Below are 20,449 nucleotides of genomic sequence, written 5' to 3'. Positions count from 1 at the left end.
TGGAGCCAGAGGCTGTACAACAAAACTTGATATCAAAAAAGCAAGAGTTTAAGGGGCAGGATGATCATGACAGTTCACGTGCAATAGAAGGACAAACAAATAAAACTGGAAGGGTACAACAGTGTTGGTAGCCATAAGAGAAAAATACTCAGGAGAAAAACTACAACAGGTAGTGAGCTGAGAGGGAATTCTGATCATACATAAAGCTTGTCCTGCATCTGTATTTCACTTGTACAAAAGCCTCTCAGTGATGCAAGAACATTTAGTCCATCAGATTTGGGCTTATAGAGAACCCAATTTTTAAGAGGAGACTTTTACACCATTTTGCATTTTACTTTGTGCACTTCGTGACTCCTTTATCTGTTTTTTGATTTCAGCTGCAGTGCAATAAATCTCTTTTATCATGTTCTCTCTTTCCTTTTTACAGCCTACCCACAATAATCAATGTAAATATAGATCAATGAATTTCGCTGTCTGTCTCTATGCATTTTATAGAATCATAGAATCCCTACAGTGTGGAAGCCAGCCATTCGGCCCAACAAGTCCACACCACCCCTACGAAGTGCATCCCACCCAGAGCCAATCCCTATCCTTGCATTTCCCATCTCTTTGGGCAACTTAAGCATAGCCAATCCACCTACCCTGCACATCTTTGGACTGTGGGAGGAAACCAGAGCGCCCGGAGAAACCCATGCAGACATAGGGAGTATGTGCAAACTCCACACAGACAGTCGCCCGTAGTTGGAATCAAACCCGGCTCCCTGGCACTGTGAGGCAGCTGAGCTAACCACTGAGTCACCGTGCCACAAAGGACTTATTCTTTGCATTCAATCTGGGGATCCTTCAATGTAAAAAGACTGTTGCAGCTGTTTGACAGTTAGACTTATGGTTGTTTGGCTTGCCGATCTGGTTCATTGACCCGCAGATGTTTTATTACCCTGTTGGGTAACATCATCAGTGCAGCTTCTGATGAAGCGCTGTTGTTTTTTTTCCAGCCTGTTATTTAAACTCTGGTGTCTGTTGAGCTGGATTACCTCCCTCCCAGTTTCCCATCGCACTGGAGTGTATATGGGGTCTACCTCTGTGTTTATTAATGTTTTCTTAGTGGAGAACCAGGCCTCTAGGAATTCACACGCTTGTCTCAATCCAGCTCAACAGACACCAAGAATCAAAACTGGGCGGGAAAACAACAGCACTTCATCGGAGGCTGCAGTAATGATGTTATTCAGCAGGCTAATGAAACATCTGCAGAACAACAAACAGCTCAGCGAGCCAACCAACCACAACATCCTCAGCCCAAGCTACAAATATACTCTACAACAGTTGGACTTACCTCAAGTTATGAGACTCATTTTGGTTCAGTACACTGTAATAAAGAAAATGGTAGAGAAGGAGTCGTAAATTGCACAACAGGGTTAACTTCAGTGTATTGCGAAGGGAACAGGAATGTGAAATGTTATTGAAAAGTAATTGCATTTTAATGAAGTTTTCTTTCTCCCTGCCTGATTTTTGGTGTTACAGTCAATGATTTTGGAGATTGCAGTCTAAATTTAATATCTTTAATGATTGAACAAAATCTGTTAACAGGTTTGGTACGTGTAGTCTTGGTAATGTAATTATTTCTTCCGTGACACAGGTTTTCAGCATTTAGCCTCATAAACAAATATTAAGATACTATTTTGAGGTGAGCGCGAATTATCTAAATTCAATATTGTCCTGGATCTTTTCTAGTCTGTATTAACCCAATCAAACTGATGAGATAGATCTAGACAAGTTATTTGAATCTCTATCCATGCTGACATGTTCTTTGTCCTGTCAGGAGGTATCTTGCTTCAATGAGTCCAGCATCCTGTGCTGGTGCTGCAATTAGGGTTTTGCCAATTTTATTTATAATGTAGGATAACAGAGAAAAGTGAGGATATTAAAAACCTTTCCAAATTTTGAGGGAGAGTTTGAGTTTGTGTTTTCTTAGGACGTGGGATGTGAAAAGATGTTGGTCAGTTTAAGTACGAGACAGAGGTAACTGAGTTGTGGAATTAAGCTTATTGAGCTTTACTGAATTGAACAAATATCTGTAATGGAGAAGAGGTAGAGTTTATTTTTCGTTTACAGTATTATTCTCTAAATTTCATCTCTTATGACTGCAGGGCACCAGCAGACCTTCACATTACTATGTCTTATGGGATGACAATCGATTCACTGCAGATGAGCTTCAGATCTTGACTTATCAGTTATGTCACACTTATGTGCGGTGCACACGTTCTGTCTCCATTCCGGCACCAGCCTATTATGCTAGATTGGTGGCATTCAGGGCAAGATATCACTTGGTGGACAAGGAGCATGACAGGTAAGGAAAATTGTCTGAATAATTACATAAAGATAATTATAAACAACTAATTGATAAGTTAGTTTGGCCTTCTGCGTAGGATAGTGTTGTAAGGAAGTGGGGGGAAGAAAGACTTTCTGTGTGTATGTTATAAGCAAACTCATTAACAATTATCCTTCTTTGAGGAGGCGCAGAGCCTGCAAATTACTTAGATAAGCAACTTGTGATGTTGAGTGCATGTCAGTTTTTTATTTATTCATGGGATATGGGTGTTACTGACTAGGCCAGCATTTTTGCCCATCCTTGATTGCTTTTGAGAAGATGGTGGTGAGTTGCCTTCTTGAACTAGAATACACCTCCTCCCACCCACCCTCGTGCAAAAATTCCATCCCCTATTCCTAATTCCTCTGCCTCTGCCGCATCTGCTCCCAGGATGAGGCATTCCACTCACGCACATCCCAGATGTCCACGTTCTTCAAGGCCCGCAACTTTCCTCCCACAGTGATCGAGAACACCCTTGACCGTGTTTCCCGCAACACATCCCTCACACCCTGCTCCTGCCACAACCGCACAAAGAGGATCCCCCTCGTTCTCACATACCACCCCGCCAACCTCCGGATACAACGCATCACCCTCTGACACTTCCGCCATCTACAATCCGACCCCACCACCCAAGACATTTTTCCATCCCCACCCTTGTCTGCTTTCCGGAGAGACCACTCTCTCCGTGACTCCCTTGTTTGCTCCACACTCCCCTCCAACCCCACCACACCCGGCACCTTCCCCTGCAACCGCAGGAAATGCTACACTTGCCCCTACACCACCTCCCTCACCCCCATCCCAAGCCCCAAGATGACATTCCATATTAAGCAGATGTTCACCTGCACATCTGCCAACGTGGTATACTGTATCCATTGTACCTGGTGTGGCTACCTCTACATTGGGGAAATCAAAGCGGAGGCTTGGGAACTGCTTTGCAGAACACCTCCGCTCAGTTCGCAATAAACAACTGCACCTCCCAGTCGTGAACCATTTTAACTCCCCCTCCCATTCTTTAGATGACATGTCGATCATGGGCCTCCTGCAGTGCCACAATGATGCCACCCGAAGGTTGCAGGAACAGCAACTCATATTCCGCTTGGGAACCCTGCAGCCCAATGGTATCAATGTGGACTTCACAAGCTTCGAAATCTCCCCTCCCCCCACTGCATCCCAAAACCAGCCCAGCTCGTCCCCTCCCCCCACTGCATCCCAAAACCAGCCCAGCCTGTCTCTGCCTCCCTAACCTGTTCTTCCTCTCACCCATCCCTTCCCCTCACGTCCATTTCCTACCTACTATCTCATCCTGCCTCCTTGACCTGTCTGTCTTCCCTGGACTGACCTATCCCCTCCCTACCCATCATCTTTTCTCTCCATCTTCGGTCCGCCTCCCCTCTCCCCATCCCCCTCTCTGATGAAGTGTCTAGGCCCAAAACGTCAGCTTTTGTGCTCCTGAGATGCTGCTTGGCCTGCTGTGTTCATCCAGCTTCACACTTTGTTATCTTGCCTTCTTGAACTGCTACATCAGGATGGTGGGTGGCATAGAGGGGAACTTTCAGCTGGTGCTGCTCCCGTCCATCTGCTGCACTTATCTTTCAGTGTAGAAGTGGTCATGGGATTGGATAGTGTTATCAAAGAAGCCCTGCATTGTTGCCATGCATCTTGTGGATGTTATACACTGCTGCCCCTGTGCGTCAGTGATGGAGATAATGAATGTCTGATGATGGTAGATGGGGTGCCAATCAAGTTGGATGTTTTTTTCCCTCAATGTGTTGAACTTTAGGTGTTTTTCGAGCTCCAGGCAAGTGGAGTTTGACTTGAGCTCTGCAGCTGGTGGGCAGGCTTTGGTGAGGTGTGTTGTGTGCTGGAGAGCTTCTAGTCTCAGTTCAGTCACTGGTTAACTGTAACCTTCAGGATATTGATAATGGGAGATTCAACAATGGTAATGCCATGAATATCAAGGGAAGATGATTGGATTCTCTGTAGTAGAACATGGTTTTGGCCTAGCGTGTGTAGTGCAAATACTGATTGCCAGTTTTCAGCCAAGCGCATGAGCTACAGCATTGATCATTATACCACAGAGCACTTGTCACTTTTTGTATTAATGGTAGACAAGTAAATAAGAAATAATCATATTTGTTGTAATTAAGGCAAATTATTTTAAATTTGAGCAAGAGAGAAATTTGTTCATTTGTTTGGTTGTTATAGGGTGCAACAGTTTCCACAGCAACTGTTTGTCAGTCTGTCTTGGGAATTTGTACTCTCCATTCGGTAAAGAATGACTCAGCCTTCACCACACAAACACAGCTGCGTTCTTATAACATCTACATAGCCATCTAAAGTTTCCAGTAAAAATGTCAACTGAATTTACCAATCAGTTGAACTTTTATGTGAACATGCTTTCATTGTCTGTTGATACATTAAGGTCCTTTTTCCTGTTGCATTACCAATTCAATTGTTTTCTCATTCAAATTAATAGATTTATAATGAAGCCAAAGTATTCACATTTGTGAAAATCAAAATCCAAAGTGCATTGATTACATGAACAAGAGAAAGTCTCTCACCTGTTCAGATAAGCCAAATTACTGTGAGACAATCAAGAAGGATATTATTCATGTCTTTTGTTAAGACTGATTCAGTGTCTGGGATTCACAGTAAACTTAATTGGAATAAGTCACACCTGTTGCATTGAGAGCGATAACATATTTAAGGACTTCACAAGACTAGGAAGTTTGGTGGGTAGATTATAATTTGTGAAGGCAAGATAAAGTGTGGAGCTGGATGAACACAGCAGGCCGAGCAGCATCTCAGGAGCACAAAAGCTGACATTTCGGTCGAGGCCCGAAACGTCAGCTCTTGTGCTCCTGAGATGCTGCTTGGCCTGCTGTGTTCATCCAGCTCCACACTTTGTTATCTTGGATTCTCCAGTATCTGCAGTTCCCATTATCACTGATACAACTTGTGAAGGCACTTGGGTCTGGAGACAATTTTAAGACATTTGGTACAGGGCTTAAAGTGTTTTGCTTTCACAATGTGAAGCTTTTACACTATCAACTGGTATGGGGTCCAGAAGGGAAAGTGGCTGTCAACAATGGTGTAAATGGCCTTTACTGTGAATTGTCATCTTGTTTTGGAGTGGGTTCTATAGAGAATCCAATAAGGGAACATAATTTTTGTAGGATTTCATCAGTACAGAGTATTCCTGTTGCAATGGATTGTAAAGCAACTTCCAGAATGGTACTGGCATATGTATCACAATAGGAAAATATAGAGGTTTGCTTGGAGATAAGTCTTACTTAAATTTTTAAAGTGACAAAAGATTGCATGAAAATCATGTGTTGTCATAGTTCCAAGATACTGATAGAGGAACGTTCAACTAAACAATTTTTAAAGGCTTATTTTTAAAAACCTTTCTTCCTGCCCCCCCCCCCCCCCCCCCCGCCCCCCACGAAAAGTGGGCAGTTTGCTAACATAGTAGTTATTGCCTATCTGTACTTGTTGTTGAGAAGCTGTTGTTGGAACTGCTGCAACCTGTGGTGTAGATATGCTTCTTTTGTAGCCACAGAATTTATATGGTTGGTCCAGTTAGGTTTCTGTTAGTGGTAGCCATCAGGATATGGGCTATTTCAGTCACAGCTGTGCCTTTAAACATCATGGGTAAGTAGCTAAATTCTCCCTTTGTGATATGGTCACTGCCTGCCACTTGTGATGTTCTAAATGTTGCTTGCCACTAAACTCCAGTTTGGGCTGATATCTCTGCTCTTGAGAGCTATCAGTGATTTTAATATATAATAATTATGTCTGCTCACAATCTAATCAGATCTGATGTCAGTTGGCTCAGCTTGTTGCATGTTCATTTATCAAGTTTACATCCTTCCGACTAATTAAAAAGAGGGGATCAGTTTCCAGGATAACCAACAAATGATCCTTCTCTAGGAATGAGGGCATCAAAAGTAATGAAGGGATAGTTGAGCAATCAACAACTATAGAATTGTAGCAAATTGAGCGCAAAGGCAATTGGAAATTCAAGGATGCACTGCAGAATATACTGGGGAAGATTTTTCCAGGAGTATTTGAGATAGGTAAACAAATGTTGTTTATTTCAAAACACCATCTTCCTGATACAGCATATTACCAGCTTTTTTTTTAAAAAGAGTCAAGTCCCATGGCCCCAAGTAGCATTCCCTTCAATTTGCTGCAACTGTTATTAATCCTACTTATAAACAATTACTTGCTGAGATCTATTGTCAGAGTGAGCAAACAGATTTTTATATTATTTTACTATTTTCTTATTTTGTTTACAGTGGAGAAGGCAGCCATATCTCCGGACAGAGTAATGGACGGGATCCCCAGGCACTTGCCAAAGCTGTCCAGGTTCACCAAGACACCTTACGCACAATGTACTTCGCATAAGTATGTGATAGCTCAGTCACCTCAACTTGCCAGCCTCTGGACTAGAAGCAGCCATACATGAACATTCAAGTATCTTCCACCGACAATGTCTTGGAGGTTGGAAAGGGTCAATATATATTTTACAATGAGTAGCTAATGAACTACAAAATGGACTGGGAAAGATTGACCAGAAAAATTAAAGAAGAGGTCAGAACTATTCCACATGAAGAAAACAGGTTTCATGTTCAAGTTTTATTTTTTACTTATTTATGCAATATATTGATAACTTTTTAATGTAAAATGGAAATGTTCACCACTGCCAAACTCCTGTTAGTTTTTAAGAGACATGTGGATGAAAGAAAATGGTCGATCAGCAACTACTTCAAACGACATCATTCAAGGGATGAAAAGTCCCAATAGTCCAAAAGCTGAACTTCTCAATTTAGTGCCTGGCCTTAATTATTTGAATCTGCCAGTCTGTTAGACTTGCCAGAGTTCTTTTCATGCATATGCCTAAGTTGGCACCAAAACATATCAGTAGTTCTGAACCTGATAATGTTATTTGTGATGTCTCGTTCTTTATTGTTCTCTTGAGTTTCATTTTGACAAGTGCATAAAGTTTTGTGTATTCACACAGTCTAAAGAAATGTTATCATGGTCACTTTCCAAAGTCTGGACTTTGAAAGTTGGTATGAATTCATGGGAAGGAAGACAAATAGAAGTCCTGGTTCTGAAGTAGTAAGAGAATTGCTTGTAAATTATTTTTTTAAAATGTCACAATAAGAACCTTAAAGCATTGTGATGGCTGCACTCCATTTGTACTGATATTGTAAGCCACTCCTGCTCAACCTACAAAAAGGGGGTGAAAATAGCAGTAAGGGAACAAGTAGAATATAGATCAAATTTAGCAGACAGTTAAATGAATAAAGAGCTGGGGTATTTTGAAAGTTGCTGTTCTTTGAATATTCTTCAGCTGTCTAGCAAAAGAATTGGACACCAGTGAACACTGGCTGTAATTCTCATTCATTATTTTGGACATGGATATAGATTAACAAAAAGCTTAGTTTTGTATCTTTTTAAAGGGCATTAAAGATTGTGCAATTTTTTTGATCTTCCTCCATACTGAATTAGTAATTTGTTATAGATTGTTTTAACTGCTTTGTTTAGCCTTCATTTGGATTTGAAGCCACCTTGTTTCTTTTTACATACCCACTACATTTTTAAAAGTGATTTTTTGTAATCTGGAGATCTCAGTGCTAGTAAATTCAGAATTTTCCAGATAATTCTGCAACCGCCTCATGCCAGTATATTGGACAAATATAAATAAGATGCACTATGAAAGCTTCCTGTACTGTATCCCAGTTCTACAGGTTGTATTTCTTAAACCAACCAGACTGTGAAACTGTCAAATTTTCAGTCATGTCCATTTGGCACTAAATTGGAACTGGCCATAACTTACAGGTATATTATTATGAACCCAGGTTCAAGAGGTGCAAGTGTATTGTTCTAACTTACTGCACAGCTCTGAATAGATTTGAAAATGAATGGGGTTGTATAGACAAGTAGAGTGATCTGTCAAGGTATAGTTGAAATTATTACAGCATACTAGGGTGTAATTTTAAAGTGTTTGCACTAGAATTAAATAAACAAAGTAGAACAAACGAGTCAGCTGACAAACCTGTTAATATCATTAATTTCAGTTAATACCATGCACTACAAATGTAATCAGTGGGAAGAAACCACTAGAAATGCATTAAGATGCATTTTAACAGTCCAGGATTATTACTTGAATTTCAAGTTTTTGAAGTCTCCATTGGCCCTTCAATCTTCACTTTTCCTTTTTAAGATATCTTACTGGAATATGGTCAAGAGAGTCTGGCTGTGTTTGATATCTCATGCAAGGTACCTTTGTTTATATTGGATTAGAGATGGTGTGCATTGACAAACTGCAAATATCCAGGCATGAAAGCCTGTGGAATTCCATTCTTAGCCTATTTCTTTAAACTCACTTTGTAGCAGAGGGTATTGCACAGCAATTGAGAAGAGGCCCTGGCTCATTAGCCCTATTCTAATCGAAATCTCATAACTCTGCACAATCTAAGAATTAAACAGAAGATCAACCAGCCTTTAAGGGAAAGTTACAACCCACTTCTGTCAGCTGTCATGGAAGAATTTTGTACGCATATATATTTTAAAACTCCATTTGAAGCAAGTACACCAAAGGTCACTTATGTTTTGGGAGTAGTTTAAAATTGGTATCACTGGAAGGAAATCACCAGTTACACCATCCCAACTTACTGTTGGTTCCAGTCTTTTACACCTGGACATCAGAGTTGGTGTTAGTGAAACTGATGATTCCATCCTGCATGCTGTATGGTTGTTTTCTCCACCTGTTTTTTCATTTCCTATTGAAAAATCTTCCAAAAAACTCCAGCTAAGTTTATTTTGGGTGTGTAGGAACTAGTTGGTAGCAGGTGGAGAGTGGAAAAACAGATTGGTCAGTCTTATTTAGTCCTTGATGACAAGAGTGGATTTATCCAAGTAGAAAGTGAAAGCTGAAGATTGTTAACCACCCATGTCTAATGTGCTTATACAAAAATGTACGAGAAAAAGTGGCCCACAAGTCACTGGATGTTTTTAATGTGCATGTCTGATACTTGGCTACATAGGAAGAGGAAAAGTGAAGAGAATCAAGCTGGGCTACTGTGTTTTTTTTTCCCCCAGTTATCTATTGGGAGATGGGCATTTTTAGAGGCCTGAAACTACTTACCCTCCTGATCCAAATCATGATGCATAAAAAGGAAAGCAAATTAGCTTTTAAAATGCACAATATTAATTCTCCATTTTGTCAAATGGTGGAAGTCTAATAAGAAATGTAACAATAAACAACATATACAGGGTCGGTGGCTAGACCCTTCCTTAATCCTGGTTGATTATCTCTGATCAGTTTAGTCTAAGAAGCAATTCCCTACTTTGTGGGAAAGATAGAGGGGTTGCTTGAAAAGATACAAAATAACGAATAGCTGAATGCCAGATTCAGTCTTTGGTCTTGGTTGAATTACCTGATGCTGACTGGGTATCATAATAAAGTCAGTGGTATTGAGTTAGCAAAGTTGGTTGGGATTGCTATTTGACGTCACTAACCACTAATTTTTGCTGGAAATGTGGGGTGTAGGTCCTTCACAGTTAAATTGCCTAAAGGGTGAACTGGGGATTGAGGAGCTGGAATTTGCCAGTATCTTCAGGTAGTGTGGTAAAAAGGGGAAGGATAATCTGGACATCTATTTTGAGCAAAAATTAAACGATATTCAAGTGAATACTTGGAAACATCTACAATTTGACAGTAAAACTGATGGTTTAAAATAATTAGTAAATCAAATTCTCACCCTTCAGTCAGCTGATAATTCAGTAATTCTGGAGCTCAAGCTTTCGTTTTCCAGGACACTACCAGCCATTCCTGTTGTGATTTTTTTTTAAAAAAGGTTATAGTCAGCTAAGGTAAAAGTTATGTGCAAGTATTTACGGAGGCAGAGTGGTTTATTTTCTTACACTGAACCGATATACTGAAGTTAACTTTAATTATAATTTTCTATGTTCCTTTTCCTCGATGCACAAGTGTTTTTTAAAGAATAAAAAGTGATTTGAAGAAACTTCTCAAAGTAATTTTATTCAAAACATCCCAGAGTAAATATCCATTTTCACTGGTGAACAGCACTGAGTTAAATTAAGATGCATCAGCTGATCAAAATGGAAGAGAGTATCTTAACCATCTGTAAAAGATATGCAAAATATTTTCTTTGGAACATCTTGCATAAGTTTTGAAATCTTCCAGTTTTCAGAAAATGAACTGTAGAATTATTTTCTCCATAGTTTGGCTACTTGTGCACAATTTCACTTAGGCTGGAATATATTGTCATTTGTGAGCCAAAGATAATTCATTTGTTAAAATTTCTGATCAATCATCTTACGTCTAAGAAACAGAAACCAAAACCAAATCATACAACAGACTCAAGCCTTCTGCAGAATGCAACATATAGCAAAGAAAGGACAGCCTTATCACAGCAATGCTGTTAAATTTCCCAGTGAAATTTAGACAATGAAAATGCTGAAGACTTAAACTGCATTTGATAGTCTAGATTTTACAATTGTAATATTGATGGTAACCTCTTCATTTGAAAGAATGACAATTTTATGATGGAAAAAAATCTCCATCAATCCAGGGGCAATGTTTGTTTTTCTCTCCTCCCCCCCGCCGGGACTTTTGCAGGAGTGCTAGTGGTTTACTGCAGTCAGGGTTAAGGCTTTTAAGTTTCGAGGAAGGGTCACTCAACCTGAAACATTAACTGATTTCTCTCCACAGATGCTGCCAAACTTGCTGAGCTTTTCCAGCAATTTCATTTTTTGTTTAAAGCTCTTTCGCACATTCTGACAAGCATAAAGCAACAATGACATCACCAAAGTGAAGCTGAGGAACCTTATCATCTGCAATATTTTAAGCAGTATCTTCATCTGTTATACCAGACCAGCAAAGAGTAGGACTAGGCCATTCAGTCGCTCAAGCATGCTTCACCATTTAATAGAATCAGTTCAGCCATGACTAACTTCAAATGTACTTTCTTGCCTACCCACAATAACACTTCACCATCTTCCTAAATAAGAATATATGTACCTCTGCCTTAAAACATTCAAGGGTTCTGTTACCACCATCTTTTGAGGAAGTGAGTCCCGAAGACTCTACTTTGAGAAATAAATCTCAACTTTTAAGTGGTCGATCCCTAATTTGTAGACAGTAACCCGCACGTTCTAAGTTCTCTCATAAGAAGAAACATCCTCTCAATATCTACCTGTCAAAACCCCCTAGGATCTTCTGTTTGAATCATGTTGATTCTTCTCAAAACTCCAGCAGATACAAACTTTGCCTGTCAAACCCTTCCTCATAAGACAACTCGTTAGGCAAGTTAACAGAATGATCTTTGTCACAAGGAGAATTGAATACAGACCAGGAAGTGGGATGTAAATGTCTTTGTAAATGTGGTTATAATGTAGTGTGTCAATACATTTACATCTGTCTTCAAATTGAATACTGTACACAGTACTTCAGATGTGGTTCCACCTATGCCTTGTATAATTGAAGCACAACCTTCCTGCTCTGTATTCAGTTCTCCTTGTGATAAAGATCATTGTTAACTTTCCTAATTGCTGTTTGGGAGAATTCTTCCCTTTGTAAGTATTCAGTTAGTTATATATTGGCATATTGCATTATGCAAGTTACATTAAGATAAAATAAAAGGATTGCACCTGAAAACTAGGTGAAGAGATTTACTGTACAAGTGTGCAAAAGTAATTTACAAGAACAATTTCAGGGATGGAGATAGATTGGAAAGATTAGGGTTTCTCTCCTTAGAGACAAGGCCAGGACGAGATCTGGTAGAGGTTTTCAAAAAATATCAGGGGGCTGGATAGAGAGAAACTTCCTGCGCCAAAGGATCAAGAACAAGAGGAACAGGTTTGAAGTGATCTGCAAAAGAAACAAACATGAGGTGAGAAAAATATTTCATGCATGGTTGAGGTCTGAAAAACACTTCAGAAGTATGTTTTAGGCATTTTAAATAGAGGTATACAAGAGGGCAATGAATGACTATTTAAATAGAAAAAGTATAAAGATATGGGAAAAAGACATGGCAATGACACCCATGTCATGATGCTCATTTGGAGAACCAGTACAGATACAATGGACCAGATAGCCACTACTCAATACTACTTTAAAAAGCTTAGTTATCTTTCTGTTTGTGTTGGGAAGGTTGCTGCTAATGCATTGATACAAAAGGGCATAGCCTAATTTTGAAGCCATTTAAGATTTTATTAACTGCTACACTGATACATGCCAGGACTTTAATACCAACTGCAGTATAATCAGAAATGAAGCAAACTTATCTTTTATCCTAATCTTCAGATTCTATATGGATTTCCTTTTATATTTTGTTAATATAGCTAAAGCATGCATCTTGTTAAAAACGTAAAAATTGGGAGTTATTGTGTATAGTTTTTTGAATAGGAGTTTTAACAAAGCATTTAGAATTTTGGACTTCACAAATGGATTGAAAAATCTGGGAGGTCGTACAGAATCTTTTTAAGCTTTGCTTAGATGAAAACTAGAGAATTACAACCAATTCTGGTCACACTGGAAATAATGAGGGCACTTTGAGAACGTGCAGATGAAATTTGTCACAATGGTTCCAGGGATGAGTAATTTTAGCTGCACGGTTAGTTTGTAAAAGCTGATGCTCTTGGACCAAAACAGGTGAAGGGGTGATTTGATAGAGAATTGAAAGAGATTTGCACTGATTTGGTTTGGATTGCTCTCTACAGAATGCCAATTTGATTTTATGAGCTTTGATAGCTTTCTGGGCTGTAATGACTGATTCATGTACTTACCCAAACGTCTTTTAAATTTTGCAACTGTACCACATCCACCACTTCCTCTGGAAGTTCACTGCACACACCAACCACTGCCTGTGTAAAAATAATTGACACTCATCAGTCTGGTAATCTTCTCCAGACTACCTCCACTGCTAGTATATTTTTCCTTAGACAAGGGATCCAAAAATGTTCACAGTATTCCAGTCGAGGTCAGACTAGTGACTTCTGCAGCTTTAGCAAAACCTCTCTACTATTAAATGCCAACATTCCATTCGTCTTCCCTATTAACTGCTGACGTTTTTTTTCTGAAGGGTCCTGACCTGAAACATAAACTTTCCTGCTCCTCTGACGCTGCCTGACTTGCTCTGTTCCTCCAGATCCACACTGTGTTATCTGACTCCAGCATCAGCAGTTCTTACTACCTCCAAGTGAGATTACTGTAGTTAACAATAGTCACTCAGAGGATTGAAAGTGGAAAGGCACATGGATCATTGCTGGAACTAGTTTGCTCTCCACTTCCATTATTAATTTAATCTTGTGAATCCTGAGCACAATTTGGGTGGTATGGTGGCTCAATGGTTAGCATGATGCCAAGGCAGCAGGGATCCAGGTTCAATTCATTTTTGTGGACTGTCTGTGTGGGTTTCCTCCAGGTCATAGAGAGAGTCATATAGTAATACAGCACTGAAGCAGACCTTTCAGCCCACAGTGGTCCATGCTGACCACGGTGCCCGCTCAGCTCGTTCCACTTGCCTGAATTTGGTCCATAATCACTCTAAACCTTTCCTATCCATGTAACCATCCAATTTTTTAAAAAAATGTTGCTATTGTACCATTGTCTGGCAGCCTAATTGCATATATGCACCACTATGTGTGAAGGAGTTGTCCCTCACGCCCTTCTTAAACCTATGCCCTCTGGTTTTCAATTCCCCATCCGTGGGAAAAAGATGACATTCATTCATCCTATTTATGTCCCTCATGATTTTATATACCTCAACAAGGTCACCACTGGTGGTGCAGTGTCTTCCAACAGTCCAAAGATATGCAGGTTAGATGGATTGGCCATAGTGTCCACAGATGTGCAGCCTAAGTGAATTAACTTTGGGAAACACAGGGCTACAGGGCAAGGATGCTTTTCAGACAGTTGGTGTGGACTCAATAGGCCAATGGCCTGCATCCACATTGTAAGGATCTTTTGAATTTCAAATTTGTAAGTGACACCAAATCTTACAGCCATGCTAATAAAGATGACACTGTAACAAAATGTAGATTTGGAGAATGAATGTGTAATTGGAAAAATATAAAGAGACCACAAACTCTTCAGAAAATAGTCCAAGATGGGTAAAGGAGTAGAGGAATCTGTAGAATACTAATACACAAATCATTTAATAGCCACACCAATAGGTAGTTTTTAAAAAAGTAAATAATGAAGTCAAAATCAAATCATTTCTAGAAAGTTGGAAATAAAAAGCAGAATCTTCTACAAAAGAACTTTTGTTAGACCATACTTCAGCATACTATAAACGATTCTGGTGTATGTTTTACAAAAAGTGTAGAGACACTGCAGCAGGTGTGAAATATATTTACTTGAATACAACCAAAGTTGAGAGGTTATATATCTAACAGGAAATAGTGAAGGGTCTAGTGCTCTTATGTAGAAGAAAGATACAGGGATAATTAGAATTAGGTTTTATTGTCATGTATATTAAAGTTCAGCAATACTGGAATACAGTGATCTTTACAATGGCACCATCTTAGATACTTACGTACAGAATCTTAGGTAGAAAGTACGAAAAGCAACAAGTTAAAAATGCAACATCACAGTTCTCAGTATAAAGTAGTAAATAAGAAATAAAGTTAAAAGTTCCAACTTGTAATCCTTTAGCTGTGGGTCTGCAGTTGTTCCATACTGGGCTATCTCTATTCGATAGAGAGGAGTTTAAAACTATGAATGGGTTCAATAGAGTAAATCTAGAGATTATATCTTCAATTGTGGGGTGAGATCAGAACTAAGGAACACAATGACTATCCTATTCTTATGAATCTAAAAGGGAATTATTTATCTCATTTATCAGTAATTTTTTAGGGTGTGAAACATGCTATCCCAAGTTGTAGTAGTACAAGAGATGTATTTACTTCCCCAAGTAAATGTGAAGAAAGAGAAATAAAACGATCTCTCAATAGAATTAGATGAAGAAAGGTGCAAGGTTTGGCTGGAGAATTAAAGCCAGCATGTACCTGGTTGGATTATTTCTGTGTTGTAATGATTTATTGTGGATGGGTTTTTCAGTATACATTATTATGGGATCAGTGTCAAGTACAGCACTTGTCCTTTTAAACAGCTGACAATTCCTATGAAGGTTTATAGAGTATTATTTCTGGAATTTACCAGTGAAATTGCATTCTATTCTGACCCAACCAAAATCTATCACATGGTATGACAAGTTGTATTATTCTTTGATATTTGATATTTATTTGATATTCTTTGCCATTTTGATAGATCCCCTAACGAGGATTATGTAAGTTGGCAAACAGGAGTTCTGGAAGCGTTTAAATCAGACTGAATTATTAAAGGCTCTGTAAAGTCGCAACACTGGCAAAAACCTATTTTCTGATTTCTACGTACCTAAAGAGGTGATGGGCCTTCTCTTAGAACTGCTCATCCCACATTGCTGTCAGATAAATAATTCAGTGGTCTGATCCAATAACAATGAAAGAACAACAACATATGTAGCCAAGATAAGGTGTAGAGCTGGATGAACACAGCAGGCCAAGCAGCATCAGAGGAGCAGGAAAGCTGATGTTTCAGGCCTAGATTTTTCTGATTTTCTAAAGAAGGGTCTAGGCCCGAAACGTCAACTTTCCTGCTCCTCTGATGCTGCATGGCCTGCTGTGTTCATCCAGCTCTACACCTAGCTATCTCAGATTCTCCAGCATCGACAGTTCCTACTGTCTCTGACACATACATCCAAGTCAGGATCAGAGCCCTAAGGGAACTCTGGTGTAGAGGTTAATATCTTGAGTTTCTATATTACATCCTGTATGCCTAATATGCTGCTGCCATGGTGGATGTTAAATCCAGGGAAAGGGATACCAATTAAGCAAACTTCTGCTCTCATCTTTGTGGGTATGACACCCATTCAGATCGGTGAAGAATCAGTTGAGTCTTGTAAACGGTGAGGTGATGGCCTAGTGGTATTATCAATTGACCATTAAGCCAGGGACCCGGGTTTGAATCCTGCTATGGCAGAAGGTGAAATTTGAATTCAATAAATATCTGGATATTTATCTCGCTGCTTAGTGATCAAATAACGACCATGAAACCATTGTCAATTGCCAGGAAAAACCCACCTGGTTCAATAATTTCCTCTAGGGAAGAAAACTGCCATCTTACCTAGTCTGACTTACTCTCAGGACAATTAGAGATAGACAGTGACACCCATAACCTGTAAATGAATAAAAGAAAGTGAATAAAACTTGTAAGGGGTACAATGAGCCACTCATTGCAGAGTACATTACCTCTCTATCTTGCTTGCATTGACATAAGGGATGATATTTAATCCAACAAACAGGAATCTTACCTACTAACTAAGTAGTGGCTAGAGCTCCCTGTTACCTCATTTGGATGGAAATTATTGCCTTCTCCAATGTTTGAGACTGACGTAGTTCAACTTTTAATTAATGCTGACCTCTTAGGAACAGAAGCTTGTCATTAGTGATGCTCTGAGGGTCACAAAAGCATAGCTAAGATTTGTGTCATTTCAGTTAGCTTACATGCACCAATGGTATTGGTTTTAGACAATCACAGATGACTTTATCAAAAAAGGAGAGTGATTTAAACACTGACCCAAGTCATTCTTGGCCCTGCTATGCCAGTGGTCAGACAGAAGATTGAGATGCAGGAGACGGTTCTTGTATTGACATTCTGAATCTGGGATCACTGCTTTGAACAATCATCTTTCTCTAGCATTTTTGATGAAATGATGAGATACCAATGTTACAAGATGGCATAGGAAGTAGAATCACGGCTTTAGTTCTGATTTATTTTTAAAGAAACCCCAACAAACATCTGCAAAAACAATTTTTGCATAGTCCATTCACCCGAAAAATCTCACGCAAATCAGATGAAATAAAATTTTAATCATGGATCATTGTAAACAATGTAATCTTTATGTTAATAGCATTTCAGAGCAGAACTCACTGTGGAAAATAACATACAGCTTGGTTAAAGTACTTTCAAAAATTATGTTCAACCCACTTGACCGAGTTTTTTTTTTGAAGAAATATGAAGAAAATTGATGAGGGCTGAGCAGTGCATGTGATTTATATTGACTTCAATAAGAATTTCAACAGGTAGACTGGTTAGCAAGGTTAGATCACATGGAATGCAGGAGAACTAGCCATTTGGGGACAGAACTGGCTCAAAGGTAGAAGACAGGGTATTGGTGGAGGATTGTTTTTGAGACTGGAGGCCTGTGACCAACAGCATGCCACAAGGATTGATGCTGGGTCCACTACTATTTGTCATTTATATAATTGGACCCCATTTACACAGCTCACTGGCATGGAACAGCTGCTAAAGACCGATCATACCTTGACAATGATATCCTACATCCTCTTCCATCAGGCAGAAACTTCAAAAGCCTGGATATTTACACCACCAGGTTCAGGAACAGCTTCTTCTGGCATATGCCGTTAATAGACTCGAATGGACTCTCTAACCTCAAATAATGCTGATTTTGCTAACGTTGATCTTGCCTAGCACGCACCCTGTGCAATGGAACCTGGTTGCCTTCAATCGTTTTACAACCTCACCTGTACATCCTTGCTTACTATGATCTGCCTGAATTTCTCAAAAACAAAGCGTCACACTTGATAATAAAATGCTTTGGACATGAATACAGGAGGAATGGTTAGTAAGTTTGCAGATGATACTAAAACTGGAAGTGTAGTGGACCGTGAAGATACAATGGGATCTTGTGCGGATGGGCCAAGGAATGGCAGATGGAGTTTAATTTAGATAAACGTGAGGTGCTGTAGTTTTGGAAAGCAAATCAGGACAGGACTTATACACTTAATGGTAAGGTCCTGGGAAGTGTTACTGAACAGAGAGACCTTGGAGAGCAGGTACATAGTTCCTTGAAAGCAGAGTCAAAGTAGAAAGGATAGTGAAGAAGGCATTTAGTACGCTTGCCTTTATTGGTCAGTGCATGGAGTGTTGGAGTTGGGTGGTCATGTTGTGGCTGTAGAGGACATTAGTTAGGCCACTTTTGGAGTACTGCATGCAGTTATGGTCTTCCTCCTATAGGAAGGGTGGTGTGAAAATAGAAATGGTTCAGAAAACATTTACAAGGAAATTGCCAGGGTTGGAAGGTTTGAGCAAAAGGGAGAGCCACTGGGGCTATTTTCCCTGGAACATTGTAGACTAAGGGGTGACCTTAAAGCAGTTTATAAAAGCATGAGTATAGATAGGGTAAATAGACAACGTCTTTCCCTGGGGGGGGGAGAAAGAGTCCAAAACTAGAGGACATAGGTTTAAGGTGAAAGGGGAAAAAGATACAAAAAAAAGGGACCAAACAGGCCACTTTTTCCACACACAGGGTGGTGTGCGCATGGAATGAGCTGCCAGAAGAATTGGTGGAGGCTGGTACGATCACAACATTTAAAAAGGCATTTGCATGGGTATATGAATAGGAAGGATTCTGAAATAAAGATAATATTTAAAATATCTTGAACTTGGGTTGAATAGCCAAAAGGAAAAAAGAAATAAAATTTTAGAAAAGTTTGTTGTTCTATCAAAAGGCCGTCAGTCTTTAATATTAGAGATAGTAGGAACTGCAGACGCTGGAGAATGAGATAACAAGGTATTAAGCTGGATGAACACAGCAGGCCAAGAAGCATCGGAAGGAGGATCTAGGCCCGAATCGTCAGTCTTCCTGCTCCGTTCATCCAGCTCTACACGTAGTAATCTTAAATATTAGGTTTGTTGCAGTCTCCAAGAAGCAGCCTGACCTGATCACTTCTGGCATTTCCTGTCTTTGTTTCATGAAATTGCTGTTTTAATTTCTTAAGATTGAGTAAAAGCCTTTTTCTAACTCTCAAAGTGAAGCAGAAGGCTCATACCCACATAAATACTTCTAAGAGATGGTGAAAGGAGGCTGGCAATGCAGTGCGCCCTTTCACAACCCAGCTATTTGAATACTTCCTAGTTTACCTACGATCAGTACAGCCAAGAGCAATTGGCTAAGTCAAAGCAAAGTCCACATCTCACCCTCTAGTGGCCGTTTTCAGAGAGGCTTCTGGAAAAAGGCTCGAGTCTTCAACATGTGGGTTATGCAGAGAGAAAATATGTTTAGTGTATTCAGACTTTTTAAAAAAATAGCTAAAAATATAGAAACGGTATACAATGTCGTTACTGCGCAAGGATAAAGATCCTAAAGCAAGGACGCACACGACAGTATCGTCTTATCATCCTGAGATTATGCGGATGCTTCAAGAAGAATACCAGCTGTTCCCGAGAATTTGCCATACACCCTCCCCCTTCAAGTCTGTAATTTACTTAATCCTCCACACGCTTTTGAATGCCAGGAAAGTGTAGTAAAGAGTGGCCATTTGTTATTGGCAGGACAAAATCACATCTGTTCTTATTTTATACGACTGAAGATCCGAGCCTTGCCTAAAACCTATCTCATCACACTGGCTGAATAACTATCGTCGGTAATCACTCGCTAACGAGTTTGATGATGCACCGAATTGCTCGCGTACTTTTATTGCTCAGCCTCGGGAAACATTTTCACCGATTCAAGTGCTCCTGCTGCGCCGGGCACCTGACTTCGTAGTCCTGGGTTCTCATTTTGCTAACTCTACGAAGAAGGCAGAGAGGCCCTTTATTACAGCCATCTGAACTCGAAAGAAGCCCCGAAGAGAATAGCCGGTTCTGGGCGTTACTGGAAAGAACATTCATTGCAAAAATAAAGACAGGTTTTTAAGTCTAGAATTTGGTCGTGAAATCAAAGCAGAATACATGTAAACTATTCGCCGTATCAGTTAAACAAAAAAAAAGAGAGACCTGAAAGGAAATCAGTTGCGGCTCCGCCTGGCAAAAGAGAATCAAAAATTGTACCTTTAAAAATAATCCTCAGGGTGGGGGAAGTAAAACCTTGCGTTGCCCTAGAAACCGGTTTACAAAATGTCGGGAGGGAGAGGATCACGTTGCCGTAGTGACGTTTGCTCGAGAAACGTAGGAATAATTAACCCAGGGTCGGGAATCGT

General features: G+C 39.7%; 1 protein-coding gene and 1 long non-coding RNA gene across 8 annotated transcripts in view; one reads left to right on the top strand and one right to left on the bottom strand.

Annotated features, from left to right (window-relative positions):
* Positions 1–10,407, top strand: part of LOC125464959 (protein argonaute-1) — a 118,381-nt gene extending 107,974 nt beyond the window's left edge. For both annotated transcript variants that reach the window (XM_059654290.1, XM_059654289.1), the window contains exons 18-19: positions 2,148–2,347; positions 6,670–10,407. In XM_059654290.1, the coding sequence (XP_059510273.1) occupies positions 2,148–2,347; positions 6,670–6,778 (309 nt within the window). In that variant the 3' untranslated portion in view covers positions 6,779–10,407. The remainder of the gene's footprint in view (positions 1–2,147; positions 2,348–6,669) is intronic.
* LOC125464960 (uncharacterized) lies at positions 10,398–20,422 on the bottom strand. Of its 6 annotated transcripts, none has more exons than XR_007250143.2 (6): positions 20,301–20,407; positions 19,943–20,124; positions 19,449–19,494; positions 16,572–16,623; positions 13,193–13,270; positions 10,398–12,275 (listed from the first exon to the last, which is right to left on the bottom strand). It is a non-coding gene; the product is annotated as an uncharacterized LOC125464960 (long non-coding RNA). The 6 variants fall into 6 exon arrangements; XR_007250144.2 differs by having other exon boundaries at positions 20,247–20,319; XR_007250141.2 differs by lacking the exon at positions 19,943–20,124 and having other exon boundaries at positions 20,301–20,401.
* Positions 20,423–20,449: the final 27 nt, after the last annotated feature.

This window comes from Stegostoma tigrinum, chromosome 24 (assembly GCF_030684315.1).
Source record: "Stegostoma tigrinum isolate sSteTig4 chromosome 24, sSteTig4.hap1, whole genome shotgun sequence".
Lineage (NCBI taxonomy): Eukaryota > Metazoa > Chordata > Chondrichthyes > Orectolobiformes > Stegostomatidae > Stegostoma > Stegostoma tigrinum.
This window is presented reverse-complemented; position numbering and strand designations above follow the sequence as displayed.